This window comes from Centruroides sculpturatus, unplaced genomic scaffold (genome assembly GCF_000671375.1).
Source record: "Centruroides sculpturatus isolate CEXI.00-Female unplaced genomic scaffold, Cexi_2.0 scaffold800, whole genome shotgun sequence".
Taxonomy (NCBI): Eukaryota; Metazoa; Arthropoda; class Arachnida; order Scorpiones; family Buthidae; genus Centruroides; species Centruroides sculpturatus.
In genome coordinates, this window is record NW_019385047.1 from 1 (window position 1) to 22,341 (window position 22,341).

General features: G+C 28.1%; 1 protein-coding gene across 1 annotated transcript in view; it reads right to left on the reverse strand.

Annotated features, from left to right (window-relative positions):
- Nucleotides 1–4,346: 4,346 nt before the first annotated feature.
- Nucleotides 4,347–22,341, reverse strand: part of LOC111633876 (nucleolar transcription factor 1-like) — an 83,202-nt gene continuing 65,207 nt past the window's right edge. The window contains exons 8-19 of the mRNA XM_023378512.1: nucleotides 17,971–18,095; nucleotides 13,579–13,612; nucleotides 12,421–12,600; nucleotides 12,261–12,348; nucleotides 11,937–11,956; nucleotides 11,472–11,798; nucleotides 11,248–11,306; nucleotides 11,022–11,093; nucleotides 10,575–10,758; nucleotides 6,729–6,845; nucleotides 4,581–4,760; nucleotides 4,347–4,508 (exon numbers count right to left, since the gene is read on the reverse strand). Of these exons, the coding sequence (XP_023234280.1) occupies nucleotides 4,410–4,508; nucleotides 4,581–4,760; nucleotides 6,729–6,845; nucleotides 10,575–10,758; nucleotides 11,022–11,093; nucleotides 11,248–11,306; nucleotides 11,472–11,798; nucleotides 11,937–11,956; nucleotides 12,261–12,348; nucleotides 12,421–12,600; nucleotides 13,579–13,612; nucleotides 17,971–18,095 (1,485 nt within the window). The 3' untranslated portion in view covers nucleotides 4,347–4,409. The remainder of the gene's footprint in view (nucleotides 4,509–4,580; nucleotides 4,761–6,728; nucleotides 6,846–10,574; nucleotides 10,759–11,021; nucleotides 11,094–11,247; nucleotides 11,307–11,471; nucleotides 11,799–11,936; nucleotides 11,957–12,260; nucleotides 12,349–12,420; nucleotides 12,601–13,578; nucleotides 13,613–17,970; nucleotides 18,096–22,341) is intronic.

The window sequence follows — 22,341 nt, forward strand, 5'->3', positions numbered from 1 at the left end:
TATTAGGATTTCATGAATGGTACTAGGAAAATGGTGTTGGGTATCTTGGTACTGGGACAAGTAAAAAGGTACTAGATTTGTACAAAAGTACTAGGTAGAACAACACCTGGTACAAAAGTAGCCAACTGCTCGAGCAGTTGGCTACTTTTTAAAAATTATTTGGCTACAAGGGCAAAAAACATCTGGCAACGCTGGGTCACAGAGTCAAAAACTAATCAAGAGACTCGTTCCGGTAAAGTCTGAAGAGATACCTCGGTGCAGATTTTATACTGTACCCAAGGCACAGTATAAAATCCGATGTTAACGGATTGGACATCCACAGTGATCGACCACCCAGATCAGGACCCCGTTTTCTTCTTTCTTCATCTTTTCTATTAGTCATAGTATTAGGTTAAGGTTAGTTATAAGTAGTTTAGTTATAATAGGATCACGTAATCAAATTTATATAAGAAAACTGAACGAGAGCAGAGACCTGTTTGTAACTATATCTGTTAATTTCGTCTCTGTGACGGGCATCGGTATCCTGTTAATTAACAACTTTGATGATAAACTGTTCGTTCCTCGTAATTTGGTTGTAATACTTTGTCTTACACATTCTAAAAACTCACACTTGATTGAACTAGTTACACAATTCACCAGTGATATCGCGACGAATAAACACAAGAACTGCAGCTGAAGCGCGAGTAAAAACAGATAAAACGTAAACAAACTACAAAGATGGCGCCGAACTGGGCATGCTCTCGACGTCGTGTGATGTCGACTTGAAACCTTTCTATACTAGTGCCAGAAACAAAACCGCGATTTTATCAAATACAAAAATAAAACCGGTTTTGAGCAGATAATGAAGTTGTTTAAAATGGCCGACGGTAATTTACATATTAAAATTATAATGAACACGCAAATTTCATTGCTGCCGTTTCGGATATTCCCTTTCTCTTTGCGTTAACAAATCTACCGTTCTGATTGGTGGGAAAAAATTCGCTGAGCATTTTCCGGAAACTACGTCACTAAGACGTGAAATTTGAGCCGGGTGCGAACTACCGAAATTTCGAATTCGAACCGGTTTGGCACATTTAAAAACCATTTCCAAAAGAAAAATTCTGGAAATGGTTTGTAAATATCATGCTAAACAGATTCTCTTGTTAAATATGAATTAATTTTAGAATATTCTGAAAGAATAATTTTATTTTATATTTAACAAGAAATTGCCGCCTGCTTTCTGCCAAATTGCTTAGTAATTATTTAGTTTTAATAACCCAATAAAATAATCGGCCGTTCGATTGGTATTTCAAATACAAATACAAATCAGGCGCTTAGTTGTAAGGATGCCCTGTTGAACCTAAATCAGAAAGGGATTCCAGAAAAATATTTTGAGGTAGCTGCACCCGTGCGAAAATGTAATCATCCTTTTGCAATGGCATCTGCATCCTTTTGTGTAGACAAATTGTAAAAATATGTATACTCGAACTAAAAATCTTACCGAAAACAGTTTAATGAAATAACAACAGTAATATTATAAAAAAAAAAAAATTTTGGCAGACATTTTTGCTTGATACATAAAGCTTCTTTGGGCAATACATGGTACAAAAAGCTTTGAAAGAATGTAAAGGGTGGTGGTGTGAAAAAAATTAAATCACAAAAATGTTTCCTGGTGTCATTTGCTGATGTTTGTGTTAGAATTTTAAGGATTTTCTAAGAAAAATTAGGGATTTCATGTGATAGCAGTTTAGTTGGATAAGATCCTGGTCTTTGGAATAGCCTTCTGATACTACTAGCTTAGGGAATTCTATTGTAATTCTATTATTTAATATATATATATACAACCCTTATGTCTCTAATTCTTTCCTGTAATGTATGAGCTGTAGCACTGATGTAAAAGATATTTGTTCCATCATCTAATATAGTTTTTGACTGAAGTTCATCCAAAATAGAGAATATATTAAATGAAACTTAACAAGTGAAGGAGTTACCAATTGTCTCTCTGGTAACAGTGTGAATTTTCTTGGCAGCCAAGTTTGAAGATATGAGAGAACATAACCCAATATTTTTGGATTAGAATAACTTGTGTCCAAAGAGTTTTTAAACAATGTACAAACAATAGTTTGGTGCAAAAAGCTTTAAATGCTATGATAGAAACAATTTATGGCAAAGATTAATACAGCAACTATAGTGTTCAAATTCTATAAGTAGTGTTCCTTGAAAAAATTCGTTTTTTTAAAGAAGGAAAAAATAAAATTCCAAGACAGAATATGACAATTGATTTTTTTATTTTATTTTACTCACAATAAAGTAACAAGCAAGGGAAATAAAGTTTCTGCACTTTTGGGATATCAAAACTGATTGTTTTTACAATACCCTACATAAAAATTCGGACAAGGGTATATTCTACGTATTAGCAGAATTATTTTTATGATATATGTATATAAAATGTAGTTTTAAGCAGAATAAGTTCAGCCACTAAAATGCAACCAATTTTTTTTTTGTTTACATTTCATATCAATTTCTAACAGTTAGAAATATAGAAAAATGGAGATGTAAATTTGTTGTGATGTAAATAGTAATTCAAAAACATGTAAAATGATATAACAAAATGTTTTAATTGATGAATCATTAAACAATATACCAAGAAGAGTTTACAAAAATGGTAAATCATCCAAAGCAATTTACATCCATTTGACATCACTACTATTATTATTAATAATAATATTGAAAAGAATCTATCATATTCTTTAAAGCAGTTTAATACACAAAATCTATTCAAGGTTAAGGTATTTAAGTAAAGTTTTTTTGATTCTAATATCGACACATCGCTTCTGCAAAACACCATCTTAATTATAGAATAAATATAATTCACAAATCTATAGTCTTCAGTAATATATATAAATAAGATCAATTATACTCACCGATAAAAAAAATTTTAATGCATAAAAACAATTTGACAACGTGTAAATAGAAAAACTAATTCAATTGCCAACTTAAATTTAACCATATTTATTTAAACCATGCAAAATCATTAAAAGCCATTGACGTATAACTCGAACCGATTTCAAATTTGCACGGTTTAACCTATTGCACAAAATTATTATTTCGGTTGCATATAAGATCCCAAAAAATTTATATTCGTACATAAACACATGGTATGTCATTTTGTGCAATCGTGCCATACACAATAACAACAAAAGGAATCTAACACACAGCTCTGTAGACAAACCCGTTCAAGGTTAAGGGATCAGAGCAGNTGTTACCAGTGCATACAACTAGATTTATATTTTTGTTTTACATATCTCTTTTCTTCCCCTCTAAAACACACAGTGTTATGATTAATTAACATTTGAAAAACGTTGTTCGTTTAAGTAGTAATATGAAATCTTATCTTTCCTGTTTGGTTTAAATTATGCTAAGAAATATATTTTAATAAAATGAATAATCAATAAAATGGCTTTAAAAAAATTTATAATGGATAAACATGCTCACCATTTCATTAACCCATTACAAAATGGCAGATCAAAATAAGATAAAAACATTCTTTCTTCTTCATGCTTTTTCTGTTATGGCAAATCTATCTATAATGTGCTGATTTAAAATATAAATGCAGAGATGTATATAAAAGCCAATTAGCCAAATGTATCAGTCTTTAAGTAAATGCATTGTTGTTGCAATTAGAAATGCTATAAAAATCATTTTTTTGTACCTACAATTTTGATAACTAACAAAAGAAAATTTTGTAGATATATGTATATTGTATATACAATTTCAGTTTTTAGCAATAAGATTTAGGAGTAAATAAATTTTTAACAAATATATATAAAAGAAAACCAAAACAAAACATTTATTTGTTTATCAAATTGACGACATTATCTACTTCTCTTTCCCTAATTTTACAACCTATACTAAATCTAAACTTTAAATGGGATAGGAACAATTTTGGCATTGGCTCTACATTTTATTTCTTATTAATAAAACATCACAACAAACTTACTTTTCGTTTTATTTTTCTGGGAATGATTTTAAAAAGTAAAATTCTAAAATCCTAATTGAGATTCTACAGCTTATCCATGATTCTTATTTTCTGCGCTATAATTGTTATCGGCAAAACAATCCATTTCAGAAAAAAATCTAAATTTAATAAACATTAAAATATTTTAACATTAATTATTTTTTATAATGATTTGAAAACCATTGCTTTTGTTTTTTTTCTTTATAGGATATCCTGATCTTACCCTGCTACCATTAAATCTTAATTATCAAATAATTCTCTTTGGTGATTTGGTTTTGAATATATTTCTTTTAACCAAGTTTCAGCCATACAACCAGGCACTTGTGGTTAGGGAATAAAAACTGAGGACAAATTTTTACCAATTCTTCAGTGGAGTGAGCATGCCATTTTTAAATACAGCTTCAATTCTAGTTCAGTTTTCACTTTCTGAACCAGATTCACTGCTATTATCACTACTACTTTCACTGTCACTATCACTGTCAGAGTCACCAGAACTACTTTCTTCACCTTCCTAAAACAACAAATTTTGATAATTGAGATAAAAATATTTTAACTTTTATGCTGTCAATATGAGAGAGCTTACCTTCTTCTCTTCATCTGAATCCTCATTATCATCATCGTCATCATCTGAATCACTTCCAGAATCATCTGATCCTGAACCGGATTCTTCATCCTCTCCAGATTTTTCTGAGCCTTCTTCTTCGTCATCGTCGTCACCAGATGAATCATCTGAACTTTCAGACTCGGTTTCTTTCTTATTTGGCTATAATTAAGATGAGACAATATGCATATAATACAAGCAAGATTTTTGAAATCAGAAAATCAGAATTTTAATAAAAATTTATGAATTCTATTAAATGAATGAGTTAAAAATTGCTATTTAGTGAAGATATTTTTTGGATACAATGTACATTAATGAATATTATGTTTGTTATTTCTTTGATTCCTTTCCACTACTCATCAACTGTGAACTGAAGTTATTTTCTCTTACATACTTTGTTTCCTTTTGAACTGGCATATTCAATAATTTGTAATAGTTCTTTAATTCAGTAAATTAAATACTTTTGATATTAGTGGATGAAAAATTATATGGTAAAGTACACACACACAAATAATATACATGAATTTAAAAAAATTAGATTTGTCAATTTTATTTGTTTATTAAGGAAAATTATTTTAAGATCGATTTTTAAAAGTATTTGATATGATTTTGAAAATATAAATCTTAATATTTTTGTATTAAAGTATGAGCTTTCATCCACTTATTTTTTAATAAATAAATAAGCAATTGCTGTATTGAAGATAACAGTAAAATCAAATGAAGAGAAAATACATGTATGTATTAATAGTTACATGCAGTAACAAAAGTCAAATATTGTTTTGTACAATAGTATTTGACTTTTATGGATGAAATTATTTCTCTACAATATTAAAGATGCTCTTTAGTTTATGCTTTGTTTAACTGATACCTTTTAAAAACACTAGCAGAATCTTCTTTGACTATTAAAAAAAACTGATTCTAAAATATTAATTGATAATTTTTGGATGAAGGAAAAAATAGAAAAAAAATTTATAATTGCTTTTGTAAACAGAAGACAATTTACATTTATAAAATTCAGAAATCTAAATGAAAAATTTAGTATGTAATACTGCTTTCTGTGTCAAATTTCTGAGAGAAATTTAATTAAATGAAATCAAAAAGAATGTTTAATACTTGAAGTGAATCTTTCTGTGTTAAAAATATATATATATATATATATATATATGAATGTCAACTACATTTTCTAGATTTTTTTTCTTTTCGGGTTGAGTAAAATATTTTATGTATGATGAAACCTAAAAGATTTACTCTTGATAATACAGATCTTCACGAAATACAAATAGTTTATTTTAAATATCATCCATCTATATATTTTAAGTGTTTAAAATAATGCATAGTAAATTAATAGTAAACAATATTTTTGTGTTACTATTATTTTTTATTACAATTTTTTGAATACATCTTATAAAAATTGCAAAAATATCCTGGGAATATTGTGAAACAACAAGAAATATCAGAGTTGAGCTGCTGTCAAAGATATAGCCCTAGTCTATAACAGATATAAATGACTGTTTAATTCAATGTCAAACTGAATAAATTCAAGAATGTAAAATATAATCATGTAGTTGTTATATTCCTGAAATTAATTTAACATAAATTAATCAAATGGAAGTTTCATTTATTAATTTAGTTAAGGATATCTGACATTTTTATCTGGATTGATCAATTCTTTTGTAACTGGCAATGAACAGCAAAATTGAGAACAAGATTATGAAACTGTTTTGTAATATATGATTTATTCAAAAGATCAATATTTTAAATTATATTTTTGTGACAAATGCAATTTATTCACTCACTATTCAATAATAATGTTCATTACACAAAACATTAAATTTTAAATTAATCAAAATATAATAAATTATTTTGCTATGCAATGTTATGATAACCTTAATATTTTGTATTGTACTTGTTTTATAAAGAATCTGAAACCGTATGATAAGATGAAATATAATACAATGAACTTTTGATACACCTGATAGAATGAAAATTTTGTTGATCCATTGCTATTCTTTATATACATACTTTATATACATACATTTATTGTGAATGAAGTAGTGTGGTCTATTGAAAGTGTACCACAATAAGAGTCTGTGCAATATTCATTCAGACTTTTTATGAAAATAATCATACCTTGGTTTGTCCTTGTTTTGTAGCTGCTTGATCTTTTGCAGCTTTTGCAGCAGACCTAGAACCCTTCGTTCTACTTTTAAGTCTATAATATTCCTCTCGTTCAGCTTCTGATAAACCCTATAATTAATAAAATATAAAAAATGCAGGAAATTAATTTATGTAAAATTGATTAAAATGTTTAGAATTCAAAAATTTATATATATATATATATATGTAGCTGTGAAAGACCAAAGTTAAAGAATGTCGACACATACAAGATACGTTAATGAAAGACTGAATATTTGGTTATATTATTATACATTCAAACAATCGCCAGTGTATGTCGACAAGCACAGATAAGCTTTGGTGGAGATCGAAACGACACCTGAGAAGCCAATGTCAACAGAGAGGTGACAGTCTGTCGCCAAATTCTTCACTGTTTCCTTCTGCTCAAATTGGTGAAACCATAGGAATACAAGTTCCTAATGTCCACCACAGCCGTACAGACGCCCAAAATGTGTTGGCGGTTGTTGTTGGAATAGAAGACTCTGACTTTTGTAAATTAGCAAATAAAAAGGGTACCCTCAAGCAGCTTTATACCCACAATCAGTTCATAATTGGTAAAGAAAAGTTACTTTCCATAGATGAAATTTCTTCTCAAGAAATATTGCTTAGAGAAGCAGCTGCAGGTAGCTCGAAAAGTGGGGGATAAGGCTATACATGCTGTCATTGCAAAAAGAAGTGATTAACGAATAAATGCAGTTGTAAAAGCAAGGGATTCTGTGAAATTCAAAGTGTCATAGTTTAAGTTGTTGCAATAAATAAGATTGTTTAATGTTAATCACATAATTTATGTGTAAATTTANATATATATGTAGGATTAATGATAAAAATAGAAGTAACAATAATCATTCAACTGTCTTCTTCAACCTGTCTTATGAATAGAACAATGATGTTCTGGCATTTGTAACATCTTTTGTTTCTTTTTCGTGCCATCACCAACTGTCATCTCCGCTTACTCGTCTCCCTTGTCTCCCCAGCAACCCCTCATTTATTTTCTTAACAGCTTAGGAATATTACTCATCTAACGACCACATTCGGCAATCTTGACAGCTGACATCATCCCCAACACAGAAGTAGACTTCTGCATTGGCCTTCGTGATCAACTACCTTCTCAACTAAATATCTGTCATTTCTTAAAACTTTTCTGATTTTGTATGGCCCTAAAAACTTTGGATGGATTTTTAAGCTGGGCCCATACTGTGTTCTTACAGCTACCAGATCACTGACTAAGAATTTGGTGGGGGTATTTCCTTTTCTTGTTAAACATTTTCCTGTTCTCTGCTTGCAGTTTCTTAATGTTCTCTTTTGCCATTGCTCTAATTTCATCCCTTTCTTTCTCAAAGCACAGAACCTTTTCTTTCTCAATTTTACTCTTCATATTCTTGAACCAATAGTCTCTTTTCAGCAGTGCTTCGGTTTTCTTAACGGCAAAGTGACCTTGGTTGTGACTCTAATATCGGCTTGCATTTGTAAGGGAACCACCATTAATGACTCCCCATCCATTTCCTTGTACAGAATCCCACTTTTTACTTCATAACCATTTGCCTTTTCCATTTCTATCTTATTAATTATCTCCATTAATTCACTACCTTCCTTTTGTGCATTTTTGCACCTAGCTATGATACTATGTTTGTTTTCTTCAATTTGACCTGTTTTGAAGCTTCAGTTTTACTTGGTTCTGTTTCCTGGTGTAGAGAACTTGCAACAAAATCCATCTTTTCAGGAATATTTTCTTGCTTAAAAATTGCTTTTTTTGATTTTTCTGGAGACTGCTTTTTATACTCTGTTTCAGGTATATCCCTTCTGATTCCTTCATCTTCTGTGGGTTGTTCAGATGCTTTGTGTAACCATTCTTCCATCTCCTTATTAACTTTCAGCCTTCTCACTAACAGATAGCCATCTTGGATGTTGACAAACTGGAACATCATTTTTTTAAGATAATGTTCATTTTGATCCCCGTTTCTTGTTCTCTGACTGCTTTGTAGTTCTTTATTAGATCTAGAAACTCTCCTCTATATTTTGCATCACTGATATGGCTCAAGTCAACACCACCAGTGTCTACACAGCATCAATATTGTATACGTCTGAAAGGATTACTTCTGCATCTTTTGCTTTGATAATTTTCTCAACACAACCTTCTTTTAAACTGATATGAACTTGTTTCAGAAAGTCTGCTCCCAACGATAACTGATAAGCAAGGAATTAACTAGGAACCACATCTATAGGAAATAAAAATTGGTCTCGTCAACATTACTACAGTCCAAAAACTTACCAGTATAGAACTCTTTTGCTCACTTACTCCATAAAATTCCAATGAATTTCCAGTTAATTTCGGTGCACCCATCTTTACATAATCATCAGCTCTTATTAAGTTCACATTACTTCCTAAATCTATAAGTGCTGTAAAGCCACTTCTCCTATTTTGACTTCTTTTACAGGCTTTGACTTAAATTCTTTTCCCTTTACTTCATAACTTCTTTTCTCAACATTTTGAGGGCATTGAGATAAAATATGACCAAAATTGTTACAGTTAAAACATTTCATTCCTTTATCTTTCTCCGGGCAACTTTTACTCACATGGTTTTTCCCGCTACAGTTATAGCAACATCTTTCATCTTCATAAGAATTATTAGGCTTAATCTCATGTCTTAGCTTCTTGAATCTCACTGTCATTTTAGCATTTAGCTTATGACTTGATTTCATGTTTTTGTAAATTTGCAACTTTTGTTGAAATTCTTTGAAAGTAGTAGCAAAATAAAGCACTGTTTTACTTACTTGTTCATCCTGAATTCCATCAATAATATATTGTATTACCAATTCTTTCTCAATCTTATGATGAAATTTCAATCATTTGATACATATATTCCTGATAAGTTTCACTCTGATGCTTCACTTCTGTTGAAAGTTGCTCGTGAATCTTCCTACTGTTCAGTTTTGGAGAAAATTTGGTGCAAAGAGTTTCTTTTAATGCTTTCAATGATTTAGCACACTGTTCATAGTTTACGTACATTCTTACTGAACCCCTGAGTAGTTGTTTTGCATAAATTATCTTCTGCATGCCATTCCAGTTACACATTTCTGCCATGTCTTTGAAATTGGAGATCCACTTAGCGACATTCTTCCGATCATTACCACTGAACGTTTCAAGGAATTCATCAACATCTCTAAAGGTAAACATTGGCTGAGTACTCATTTTTATATTGCATAATATTACTATCTTCGTCCTCACTTTCGTCAGCATCGTCATCTCTGGCATTCTCAATCAAAAGTGTCGCCTCCAATCTCTGTACCAACTCTCTCTTGCTACCTGTCGTTTTCAATTTCTGTCATCCTAGTTTAATTTTCAAATCAGCACACTTAAGATGTTTCACATCTGTCACCCTATTGTCCTTAGACACACAGTCAGTTCTTTGTTGTTCACCAAAGAGTCACTAACTCCACCATCTTGTCTGAATTCCATTATTGCCCTTCTAAAAGTTCTTGTATGAATTTCTCTCAATATCCAGCAGAGCCCCCAAAATTTGTAGGTTTAATGATAGAAATAGAAGTAACAATAATCCAGCATTCAGCTAAATCTTCCAACCGTCTTCAAACCATCTTATGGATAGAATGACGATGCTCTGTCATAATGTCTTTTATCCTTTTTGCGCCATCACCAACTGTTGTCTCCCCTTACTCGTTTCCCCCACACTCCCTCATTTATTTTCTTAACAGCTTAGGAACGTTACTCATCTAACCCCCACATATATAAAACCTAATGGAACTTTAAGATTATTAAAGTAAATAATTTAGAATAATACATACAGCTATAAACTTCTCAATATCTTTATTATATTTTTTCATCATTTCTTGACTTTTCTTTCGATATTTATCTTTCTCACTCTGAGATAAAGCATTCCATTTCTGTGCTGTCACAGCCATTCTATTCTTAGCATCAACATCAGTAACAGCACCTAGCATTTCTGTTGTAAATAAGCTGTATCCACTCCTAATAAAACAAACAACAGTTTAATCAGAAACAAATAATAAAACAGAACTTCATACAATAAAAATTATAGAAAGTAATAGGATCTATACACAAGTCCAAACTTAAACAGTGTTGTCTGAAACACATACAAAAATCCTACACTTATTATTTTACCAATGCTGAATAGTTTTCTAATATTTATAGAAAAGATCTGTTCATTAGTATTCATTAGTACTTTATGAGAGTATTACATCAAAGTCTATATACTTATCAATATAACTTACTGTGGAGGCTTCTTTGGCTCTCCCTTAAATAACTGAGGTTTTCGACTTCCTGTTTCATGAACTTCATCTTTACTGTAATTTTAAAAAACAAAACAATATATATATATATATATATATATATATATATAATTTATTTCTCTATTTATTAGAAATTTGATTTATACTATTTGACTGATCATAATTTTAAAATGTTAATATATTACAATCAATAACTAGCAATTATCACCTCTTTGATTCTTCATTACTTTGTTTCTTAGCTGCTTCAGCTAACTTTTTATATTTTTCCTAAAAATATCCATGTATATAATTTAAGTTCATAATTATTGTTATATATAATTGAATCATAGGTTATATGTATAATACTAATTATATAATATTAATATAATTTACCTTTTTATTAATATAATTTATTAAGTATTATATAATTTATTAAGTATTAATATAATTTACCTTTTTCTTTTCAGGTAGCTCACTGTATTCTCTAGCTAGAAGTCTCATTACTTCTTGTTTTGAAATGTCAGGATTCTTCTCACGGAATGAATCTAGTTTTTCTTGTTGAAAGTAAAACATTGCAGATAGAGGTTTTTTCGGTCTATTTTGGACATCTTCCTCTTCCTCATTTGTAGTTGTCTTTTTATCATCATTTTCTGATGATGTATTTTCATTAACAATCTTTTTCTTACCACCCTTTTTATTTTCACTTTCTAATTTTATTCTTTCTTCTTCAGGCAAACTCTTTACATATGCTGCATACTTTTCTCTATATTGTTCATTAGCCTAAATTTGTAATTATAAATTTTCATTTATATAAATATGTATTTTAAAATTGAATTTTGAATATAGTAAAGCTAATTTTTTATTCGCTAATCATTTAAAAATANTTATTTTCTGCGCTATAATTGTTATCGGCAAAACAATCCATTTCAGAAAAAAATCTAAATTTAATAAACATTAAAATATTTTAACATTAATTATTTTTTATAATGATTTGAAAACCATTGCTTTTGTTTTTTTTCTTTATAGGATATCCTGATCTTACCCTGCTACCATTAAATCTTAATTATCAAATAATTCTCTTTGGTGATTTGGTTTTGAATATATTTCTTTTAACCAAGTTTCAGCCATACAACCAGGCACTTGTGGTTAGGGAATAAAAACTGAGGACAAATTTTTACCAATTCTTCAGTGGAGTGAGCATGCCATTTTTAAATACAGCTTCAATTCTAGTTCAGTTTTCACTTTCTGAACCAGATTCACTGCTATTATCACTACTACTTTCACTGTCACTATCACTGTCAGAGTCACCAGAACTACTTTCTTCACCTTCCTAAAACAACAAATTTTGATAATTGAGATAAAAATATTTTAACTTTTATGCTGTCAATATGAGAGAGCTTACCTTCTTCTCTTCATCTGAATCCTCATTATCATCATCGTCATCATCTGAATCACTTCCAGAATCATCTGATCCTGAACCGGATTCTTCATCCTCTCCAGATTTTTCTGAGCCTTCTTCTTCGTCATCGTCGTCACCAGATGAATCATCTGAACTTTCAGACTCGGTTTCTTTCTTATTTGGCTATAATTAAGATGAGACAATATGCATATAATACAAGCAAGATTTTTGAAATCAGAAAATCAGAATTTTAATAAAAATTTATGAATTCTATTAAATGAATGAGTTAAAAATTGCTATTTAGTGAAGATATTTTTTGGATACAATGTACATTAATGAATATTATGTTTGTTATTTCTTTGATTCCTTTCCACTACTCATCAACTGTGAACTGAAGTTATTTTCTCTTACATACTTTGTTTCCTTTTGAACTGGCATATTCAATAATTTGTAATAGTTCTTTAATTCAGTAAATTAAATACTTTTGATATTAGTGGATGAAAAATTATATGGTAAAGTACACACACACAAATAATATACATGAATTTAAAAAAATTAGATTTGTCAATTTTATTTGTTTATTAAGGAAAATTATTTTAAGATCGATTTTTAAAAGTATTTGATATGATTTTGAAAATATAAATCTTAATATTTTTGTATTAAAGTATGAGCTTTCATCCACTTATTTTTTAATAAATAAATAAGCAATTGCTGTATTGAAGATAACAGTAAAATCAAATGAAGAGAAAATACATGTATGTATTAATAGTTACATGCAGTAACAAAAGTCAAATATTGTTTTGTACAATAGTATTTGACTTTTATGGATGAAATTATTTCTCTACAATATTAAAGATGCTCTTTAGTTTATGCTTCGTTTAACTGATACCTTTTAAAAACACTAGCAGAATCTTCTTTGACTATTAAAAAAAACTGATTCTAAAATATTAATTGATAATTTTTGGATGAAGGAAAAAATAGAAAAAAAATTTATAATTGCTTTTGTAAACAGAAGACAATTTACATTTATAAAATTCAGAAATCTAAATGNCAAACATTTCCAGAAAAAATTTAAGTTATTATGTATATAGAATGCACTCAAAATTTATTAATTTTACTTGAACTTGACATATGTCGCCTCATGTATGGAACCTCACATACTCTCTGCTTTGTCAACATGAAAGTTTCCAATAAACTAATATTTAATTGTTAATATCATAATTTTGAATCTTTGACTGAAACAAATAATTAATTTCTTATAAAATGTGGAAGAATCATTTTTAAGAATAGGAAATCAGGGTGAAATTTGTTTGATCCCAATTCCTGGAAAAATCCCGATTTTTCTGATTCCAATTAATTGTCTCATAACTACACTTATGTATTAAAAAAATAATAATAAGTTCGTTAGACTTAAATGTTAATTATAATTTTAAACGTTTTATTTGTAGTATTTCATTTCTACTTCATTACGAGTTAAAATCAAAAACGCAATTGATTTTTTTTTTAGTTTCAGTTGAGGATGTTTCACATCTACAACTGAAATCAAAACAATGGATTATTGTGTCCGCGTGAAAATTGTTTTTGGAAAATTTAGTTACAACTGGATTTTAAACCGATATCAAACACTCAACTTATCTTCCAGCTAATTTGCTTAGCAACTAACTAACCGCGCTTGGTGTTAATAAATAAAAAGTAACGTCTTAACTTAATCACTGAACGGGAAAATACTAATTACTCATCACAATACATCAAAAATTAATTTATTGACATAAACAGTAAATATATAATAATTACATAATTAGGAGCTTTCTGGTACTTTAAAAACAAGTCTTAGAGATTCTCGCGAATTCCCTAATACTACACGGACGGCCGGGTGGCCGAGGGATTAAGGTGGCAGCCTATCGCTCTGGGGAACCGAGGATCGAATCCGGACGGGTCGAAAAATTCCCAGGAATTTTTCAGGAGGGTCCGTCTGGATATGTCGGGTCCCGTCCCTCACCACCCAGATGCCCTATTGTGGGCCTGGCGGAACCCATAATGGGCTTGCTAAAAGAGTCCCGCTTAGTGCCCACAGGGCAGAAAGTTAAAAAAAAGAACTACATTTACACGAGGAAAGTTAACTCCGATTAAGACTTTGAATCCGATTAACTTTTTTCATTTGAACAGAACGGAGTTAACTGATCCCGATCAATATTCTAACAACTGGGTAAATTCTGTGGTAAATTTGAAAATGCAAGAAAAGTTAACGAAATTATTATTATTATTATGACGAAAGAAATAGTGAAAGTAAATTTCTTTATTGATATTTTTCTAAGAAAAAACTATATTTTCAATACTTTTGGTTTCATTTGTGATATGATATCAGATCTTGTTAGATAATATAAAGTAAACTAAAATACAATAAAGTATTTTAAGATGTATTTTGGTTTCAGTCCAACTGATGATATGAAAGAGAATTTCGTTAACAATTTAAAAGTGATTTATAATAATGATATAGGTCCTAGATGTTAATCGTTTTGATGATAAATTAGATTAATTTTTTATTTTCAAAGAAAGAAAACGGCAAAACAGTACTGCAAATAATGTTTAATGTAAGATCTGAAGTCTATTGTTCCGAATATACTGTCAAATTATTGGATTGAATGGATGGCTTAAGTCAACGCAACACATCGATGATCTGCCAAAGGGGATGTCCCCAGACTTTTTCTGGGAAACTGCCTTTTGGGTGTTAAACAAGTGAAGAAACCTGGAAACCTCTTCATGGGCTGCCCGGTGGTGAGGCGCGAAATCCGTAACTAACTACACTTTCAGTGGTTTTATCCACTCGACTATTGATGGGCTCGTCTCCAGATTGGGTGCCTACACCCAGTGGTGATATTCAGCGGGTTCGCACAGGTTCGGCCGGACCCGTTGTTAACATTTTCAAAGTTTTCCGAACCCGTTGTTAAACACACGTAACATTTCTCGGTGATTCTGTTTCTTTTAAAAAATATATTAAAATATACGTATTATACTCTATAACACTACTAAACTAGAGCCTTATACCCTGTTCGCCTAGTGCAACCTCCATCGACCGTTTCAATCTCGACTAAAACGAACGACTCGAGAGAGTTCTCGAAACTAGATCCAGTCATAACAGAGATCCCACAATCCCACGCGCGCGAGAAAATACAAGATGTCTGCAGAACACGTGTCGGGCTATCAACAGCGAAATAAGAAAGATTGTATTTCGAGAGACGATGACATCTGTCTATTATTATAATAATACCTAACGATAAAATAAATGATTTAGAAAAGTTTTTCTTGTTTAACTGCTTTCCCTACGACTTTTTCTGANATCTAGGAATAAATATTCCAATTATATTATATTGATTTTGATAGTTGGTGAAGAAGTTTAAAAAGTTAATATGACCATTTTAAATTAAATGATTAGAAAATAAGTTGAATAAATCTTAAACTTTCTTATTACACTAATCTGAAACAAAGTTCCACTGTTATTCATTTTCAAAACTTTTCCTAATGACTATTTTTCAATAAAAATGTATTCTGTGAAAATTAAGTCATTAAATGTAGATTTTTAAAACAGATTTTGAACTATTTTTGAATTGTTAATGTCTACTAGGACTTCCTTATAATAATAAAACTTATTATGCTGGCGTAAAAAAAAAAAAAAAAGAATTAGTAGTCAAAAGGTTAAAACAAAATTTCTCTGACTACTGATTCTCCCATTTTTGGTAGATTACACCAGTATAACAAGTCCTATTACTATGAGGAAGATTTAGTAGACATTAATAATTTAAGGAGGAAAACATTAACTAGCTTTTGAGTGAAGTAGGTTGTGCTTGTAAAAGAGCTTTATCAAAAGGTATTGGTAAATATAGAGTTATAAGTTGGTAGAATGAATAAAAATTAACACAAATTTATTCATCTGAACAAAATATAACTATATATGTGGGCAATTTATTAAATCCAACAAACACTGCTATTTTTAGGTTATCAAAAATTATGTGAATCTTTTCAGACTAATTTAGGCATCTTGAACATTGAACACAAAAACAGAATAAAATACTTTTTGCAATTTAAATTTAGAATTATGGTGCCAAGTTTCATTGTTTTTCTGGTAGATGTGTTGTAAAAAGAAAAATGGCTTGTTTAACTATTTCCAAGAAATAAATAACAGTACATTTTCTTGAAATGATGCAAAATAATTGTAGTAGTGCCAACAAATATCACTTTTCAAAAAACTGTGAAACAAAAATGATTTGTTTAGAACAAATATCAGAATTATTTGAAATTATGATTTTTAATATTTTAACATTTCAGATTAAATTCTAAAAATTATTCTACTTTATTTGTTCAATGCTGAGGATGGTCTAAATTAGACTAAAAATGTTTCACATTAAATATAACTTTTTAGTAACTTGAAAACAGTATTTTGTTTTGGATTAATTGATATATTATGGTACCAGCTTCATTAATTTACAAATTAGCATTTTATATTAGAATAATTTTACTACTTCAAATTAATGCTATTATTTATTAATATTTTTACAGTGCCAACAAAAAATGTATTTTTTAAAATCTAATAACTTTCTCTAGTAAAGAAAAATATTTTTAATTTTATTAAAATAAAAATTTTACAATTAAAAGTTTATGCTTTGATACATCTCATTTGATTCAGAAGATATCATCACCACCACTGTTCAATTTTTTGANAATAAAAAAGTTGCTTTAATCACTTATAGTTTCATTAACATTACTGTAATTACTGATACTTGAATATACTAAGTTGCCTTATTAAAAGAATACTGAGATAATTCCAGGATCAAATTACATCCATGAGGCATTTACAACTTTATTTAGCCCTTCTCATTATACATTTTGGTACATCAGCCTGCACAAAACTAAAATATCTTGTGATCTTGGTAATCCAATTTATGTTACTGAGCAGTGTGACCAGATTCTTGAACAAAAAATTGTCAAATGAGTAGAAAATAATCATCAAAAATACATACATGTAACTATGATAAAATAATCACACACATACAAACTCATACACTTATTTTTGATGTACAAACTGTATATAGAGATACAGTACTTATCAATGTCTCATAAAAATATCTATAATAGGTCTATTCTTCATATGAGACAAGGCAACACTAGATTATTTAGATTATTGAACATATTAGATGTTAATGGCTGGATAACTGATATTACAATGTACAGTTACATTTTTAAGTTTGATATTACATGTAGAACTCTAGAACCTGGTTCTTCTTAAATGATGATTTCATTAACACATTGATAATTTGAATGTTAATGTTAAGTTTATGAACTGATTAATGACATTCCTGTAACTAATTCAGTATCACTTCAGACAACAAAATCAAACATGACTAGTCAATGTCAATTTCGGAATTTAGTGGTGTGTATCATGTTTACATTAATATAGCACACAATTTTTCCAATTAAATTAATATCCAAATTGATTTTATTCCACAAACAGGAGTTTTCTATTTAATGCATTAAATAAAATATATATTTATTTCTTACTTTGGAGGTCGGTCTGGTTTTCCATCGAAACGATCCTTTAATTCTTTTTCAGCTTTACTTAGGACGGATCTAATTGTATCAGGTTTGAAGCTTGGATGACTTTGAGAATATTCACCAAGTTCAGTCTAATCAATAATTAATTATTAAAAAATTATATATCAAATTGTAAAAATATTCAAAATTAAAATAGCTGAATACTACTAAAAAATGTTTAAAATTATCTTTCATTAATAAAATAAGCATCATATTGCATTAAGCAATGGTAATAATTTATCAATTTATTAATATAATTTTAATTAATAGAATAGAATTTGATTCCAATACATTAATGTAACAAAATCAATCAATATAATATCAAATAATACAAATGTTAATATTTTAATATCAATTTTTTATATTGATGATAATATACTGTATAAAAATTTCAAATTTAATGTAATTGAATGAAAATCAGTTTTATATAATTATAATTCATTTCAAATTATAATTTTATATAAAAAAAAAAAAATATNAAAGAAAAATATTTTTAATTTTATTAAAATAAAAATTTTACAATTAAAAGTTTATGCTTTGATACATCTCATTTGATTCAGAAGATATCATCACCACCACTGTTCAATTTTTTTATTAGAAAGATACTGATAAATCCAATTTTCTAGATAATCTTAAAAACATTCTTTATAACAGAACAATGTAGTATTTGTGTGAAATACTTTGAGAATTCATTAAAGAATAAGAATGTTAACAATTTTAAGTATTGAAAAGAAAGATTGCAAAGAAACAAATGCCAAATGTCTTTGTATTTGTCAATTATTTTGAAATATTTAAAATAAAATATATAAAAATACAAATATTTTAAAATACCCAAAGTAAGAGAAAATAAATAGATTAAAAAAGAAGAATTAAGAGTTTGTTATTATTTGCAATTGTAATAATTATATTCTAATAACTATTCTAGTAATAATAACCAACTACAAAATGGAAAGAAACATTACATAAACATTTCATTTCAACAGGAAAGAAATCTAAAATCACCAAATGTTGTAATCTTCCACAGAGGGACAAATATTAATGTTCTGATGAAAGATACAGTTTGCAAACAAACATATTAGTTTGGAAGCATGGTAATAAAAATGTTACAATTGAAATAGTAAATATATAGATATGCCGTTATATTAGGATTAACAGCATAAATGACAGAATAAGTAAAAAAAACTGATAAAATTTAAAATTTTATTCTCTTTTATTGTAAGTTAATGTTTTACTAATAATATAATAATTTTTTTCACTATTTATTCTTGTTAATTAAATAACATTGCCTGCATGTAGAATTTAAATAAAATATTTAAAATTAAATAATAATTTTTTAAAGAATTATTAAGAGCAATTTAAATTTAAAGAAAAATGTATTAATAATTTTGAAAGAAAATCCGTCTCAAAGTATTCATATTAATTAAAATTTGCTTATTTTCAGAATACTTGTAAAATTTTAGCATTTAATAAGAAGTATAAAAATATTCTAAAACAACAAAATAAATAAATTTACTCTTAAAGAGTAAATTTATTTATTTAATTGTAAATAGAAATTTAGAAAATAATTAACAAACTGTATTTAGAAGCCAGGGAGTATTATATTTTTAATTATAATTTTAAAGACAATATATACAGTACAGCGTCGTCTATCTGAAAGCCAATCAACCAAAACGTTGATTAACCGAAAGCGTTCCAGTCAGACTGTGTTGTGCTGAATTCATACTACATTAACTTCTAAAGTATTTGTTATATATTTGTTGTACATAACTGGTTATCTGAAAAATAAGTTATCTGAACAAACCCTGTCCCCAATTGATTCAGATAAATGCCACTCTACTGTATATTGTTTTGTATATTAAGCCAGTATACATTATCAAGATTTGTAGATTACATTACTATAGAAGTTATCTGTATTGAGATCTAATCTATAAATTATTAAATTTTACTTATTTATAGAATTATTCAAATACTTTTGTTTACATTGCTGCAATGTATCTATAACTATATTCTATCAATTAAACATTTGTTACTTTATGTTATTTGATAGTCCTCAGCCTTTTGAAGAAATAAAAATTAAATTACTGTTTACATCATAATAATAACTTTACAAAGAAATTAAAGGCATATAAAAATGAAAAGATTTATAAAATTCACATTGCATCAACTTTAATCTGATTCTTAAATCTGATGAATTTTGTTATGATTTACTAAGCTTACATCATGGTATCTGAAGTAATTCTTGACCTTATATTATAATTTCATCATATTAAATATGTATATATCAAGTGAGACACTTTTGAGATTTCAGAAACACTATTTTAAAAAGTTTAAAATCTTAATAAGGGTTTTCATATTTAATAAATCATCTTAACTCTTCGACATCAATTCCACTGATGCTGCAAGAAAACAATTTAATTTTTCACTTGTGATAGAATTAACTATTTACAATGCATCTTGATGATAAGTCTTGTGACAGAGGAAATTTAACTAAAAGTAAATATTGGATTTCAAACTCACATTTGAGTTATAAATAAACACTTGGCTTTATTTCCATCATTTTTAGTCAACTAAAAATGATGGAAATAAAGCCAAGTGCTTATTTATAACTCAAATGTGAGTTTGAAGTCCAATATATTTGCAAAACACGGTTTCAAAAACAACATAAAAGTAAATACCAAATTTCAATATTTCTAACTTCTAGTATATCATGTCTATGTTATTGGCATTACCATTTAGATATTTCTCCATTGTTTTTATTCTTGTACTAAATTTTTCTGACTATTATTTCAAAGTTAAACTTCAAAACCACTGTTCAATTTTTTTATTAGAAAGATACTGATAAATCCAATTTTCTAGATAATCTTAAAAACATTCTTTATAACAGAACAATGTAGTATTTGTGTGAAATACTTTGAGAATTCATTAAAGAATAAGAATGTTAACAATTTTAAGTATTGAAAAGAAAGATTGCAAAGAAACAAATGCCAAATGTCTTTGTATTTGTCAATTATTTTGAAATATTTAAAATAAAATATATAAAAATACAAATATTTTAAAATACCCAAAGTAAGAGAAAATAAATAGATTAAAAAAGAAGAATTAAGAGTTTGTTATTATTTGCAATTGTAATAATTATATTCTAATAACTATTCTAGTAATAATAACCAACTACAAAATGGAAAGAAACATTACATAAACATTTCATTTCAACAGGAAAGAAATCTAAAATCACCAAATGTTGTAATCTTCCACAGAGGGACAAATATTAATGTTCTGATGAAAGATACAGTTTGCAAACAAACATATTAGTTTGGAAGCATGGTAATAAAAATGTTACAATTGAAATAGTAAATATATAGATATGCCGTTATATTAGGATTAACAGCATAAATGACAGAATAAGTAAAAAAAACTGATAAAATTTAAAATTTTATTCTCTTTTATTGTAAGTTAATGTTTTACTAATAATATAATAATTTTTTTCACTATTTATTCTTGTTAATTAAATAACATTGCCTGCATGTAGAATTTAAATAAAATATTTAAAATTAAATAATAATTTTTTAAAGAATTATTAAGAGCAATTTAAATTTAAAGAAAAATGTATTAATAATTTTGAAAGAAAATCCGTCTCAAAGTATTCATATTAATTAAAATTTGCTTATTTTCAGAATACTTGTAAAATTTTAGCATTTAATAAGAAGTATAAAAATATTCTAAAACAACAAAATAAATAAATTTACTCTTAAAGAGTAAATTTATTTATTTAATTGTAAATAGAAATTTAGAAAATAATTAACAAACTGTATTTAGAAGCCAGGGAGTATTATATTTTTAATTATAATTTTAAAGACAATATATACAGTACAGCGTCGTCTATCTGAAAGCCAATCAACCAAAACGTTGATTAACCGAAAGCGTTCCAGTCAGACTGTGTTGTGCTGAATTCATACTACATTAACTTCTAAAGTATTTGTTATATATTTGTTGTACATAACTGGTTATCTGAAAAATAAGTTATCTGAACAAACCCTGTCCCCAATTGATTCAGATAAATGCCACTCTACTGTATATTGTTTTGTATATTAAGNATTATTATAATTAATATTGTTGAAAAATATCTCCATTGTAGCAATAAAAATATATTTAATCAAATGCAGAAGCATGAATCTAGGTAAGTTCCTCACCAATACAATGTTCCTCTGTTCCTCAGATATACAATAAGATCCTGCTTAATGCAGGGAATGCGTTCCTAGACAACAAAACGCTAAGCGAAATAGCATTAAATGAGGTCATTTTAACAGAGTAACTAGGGAGAAGGAACACGTGACCAAAAAC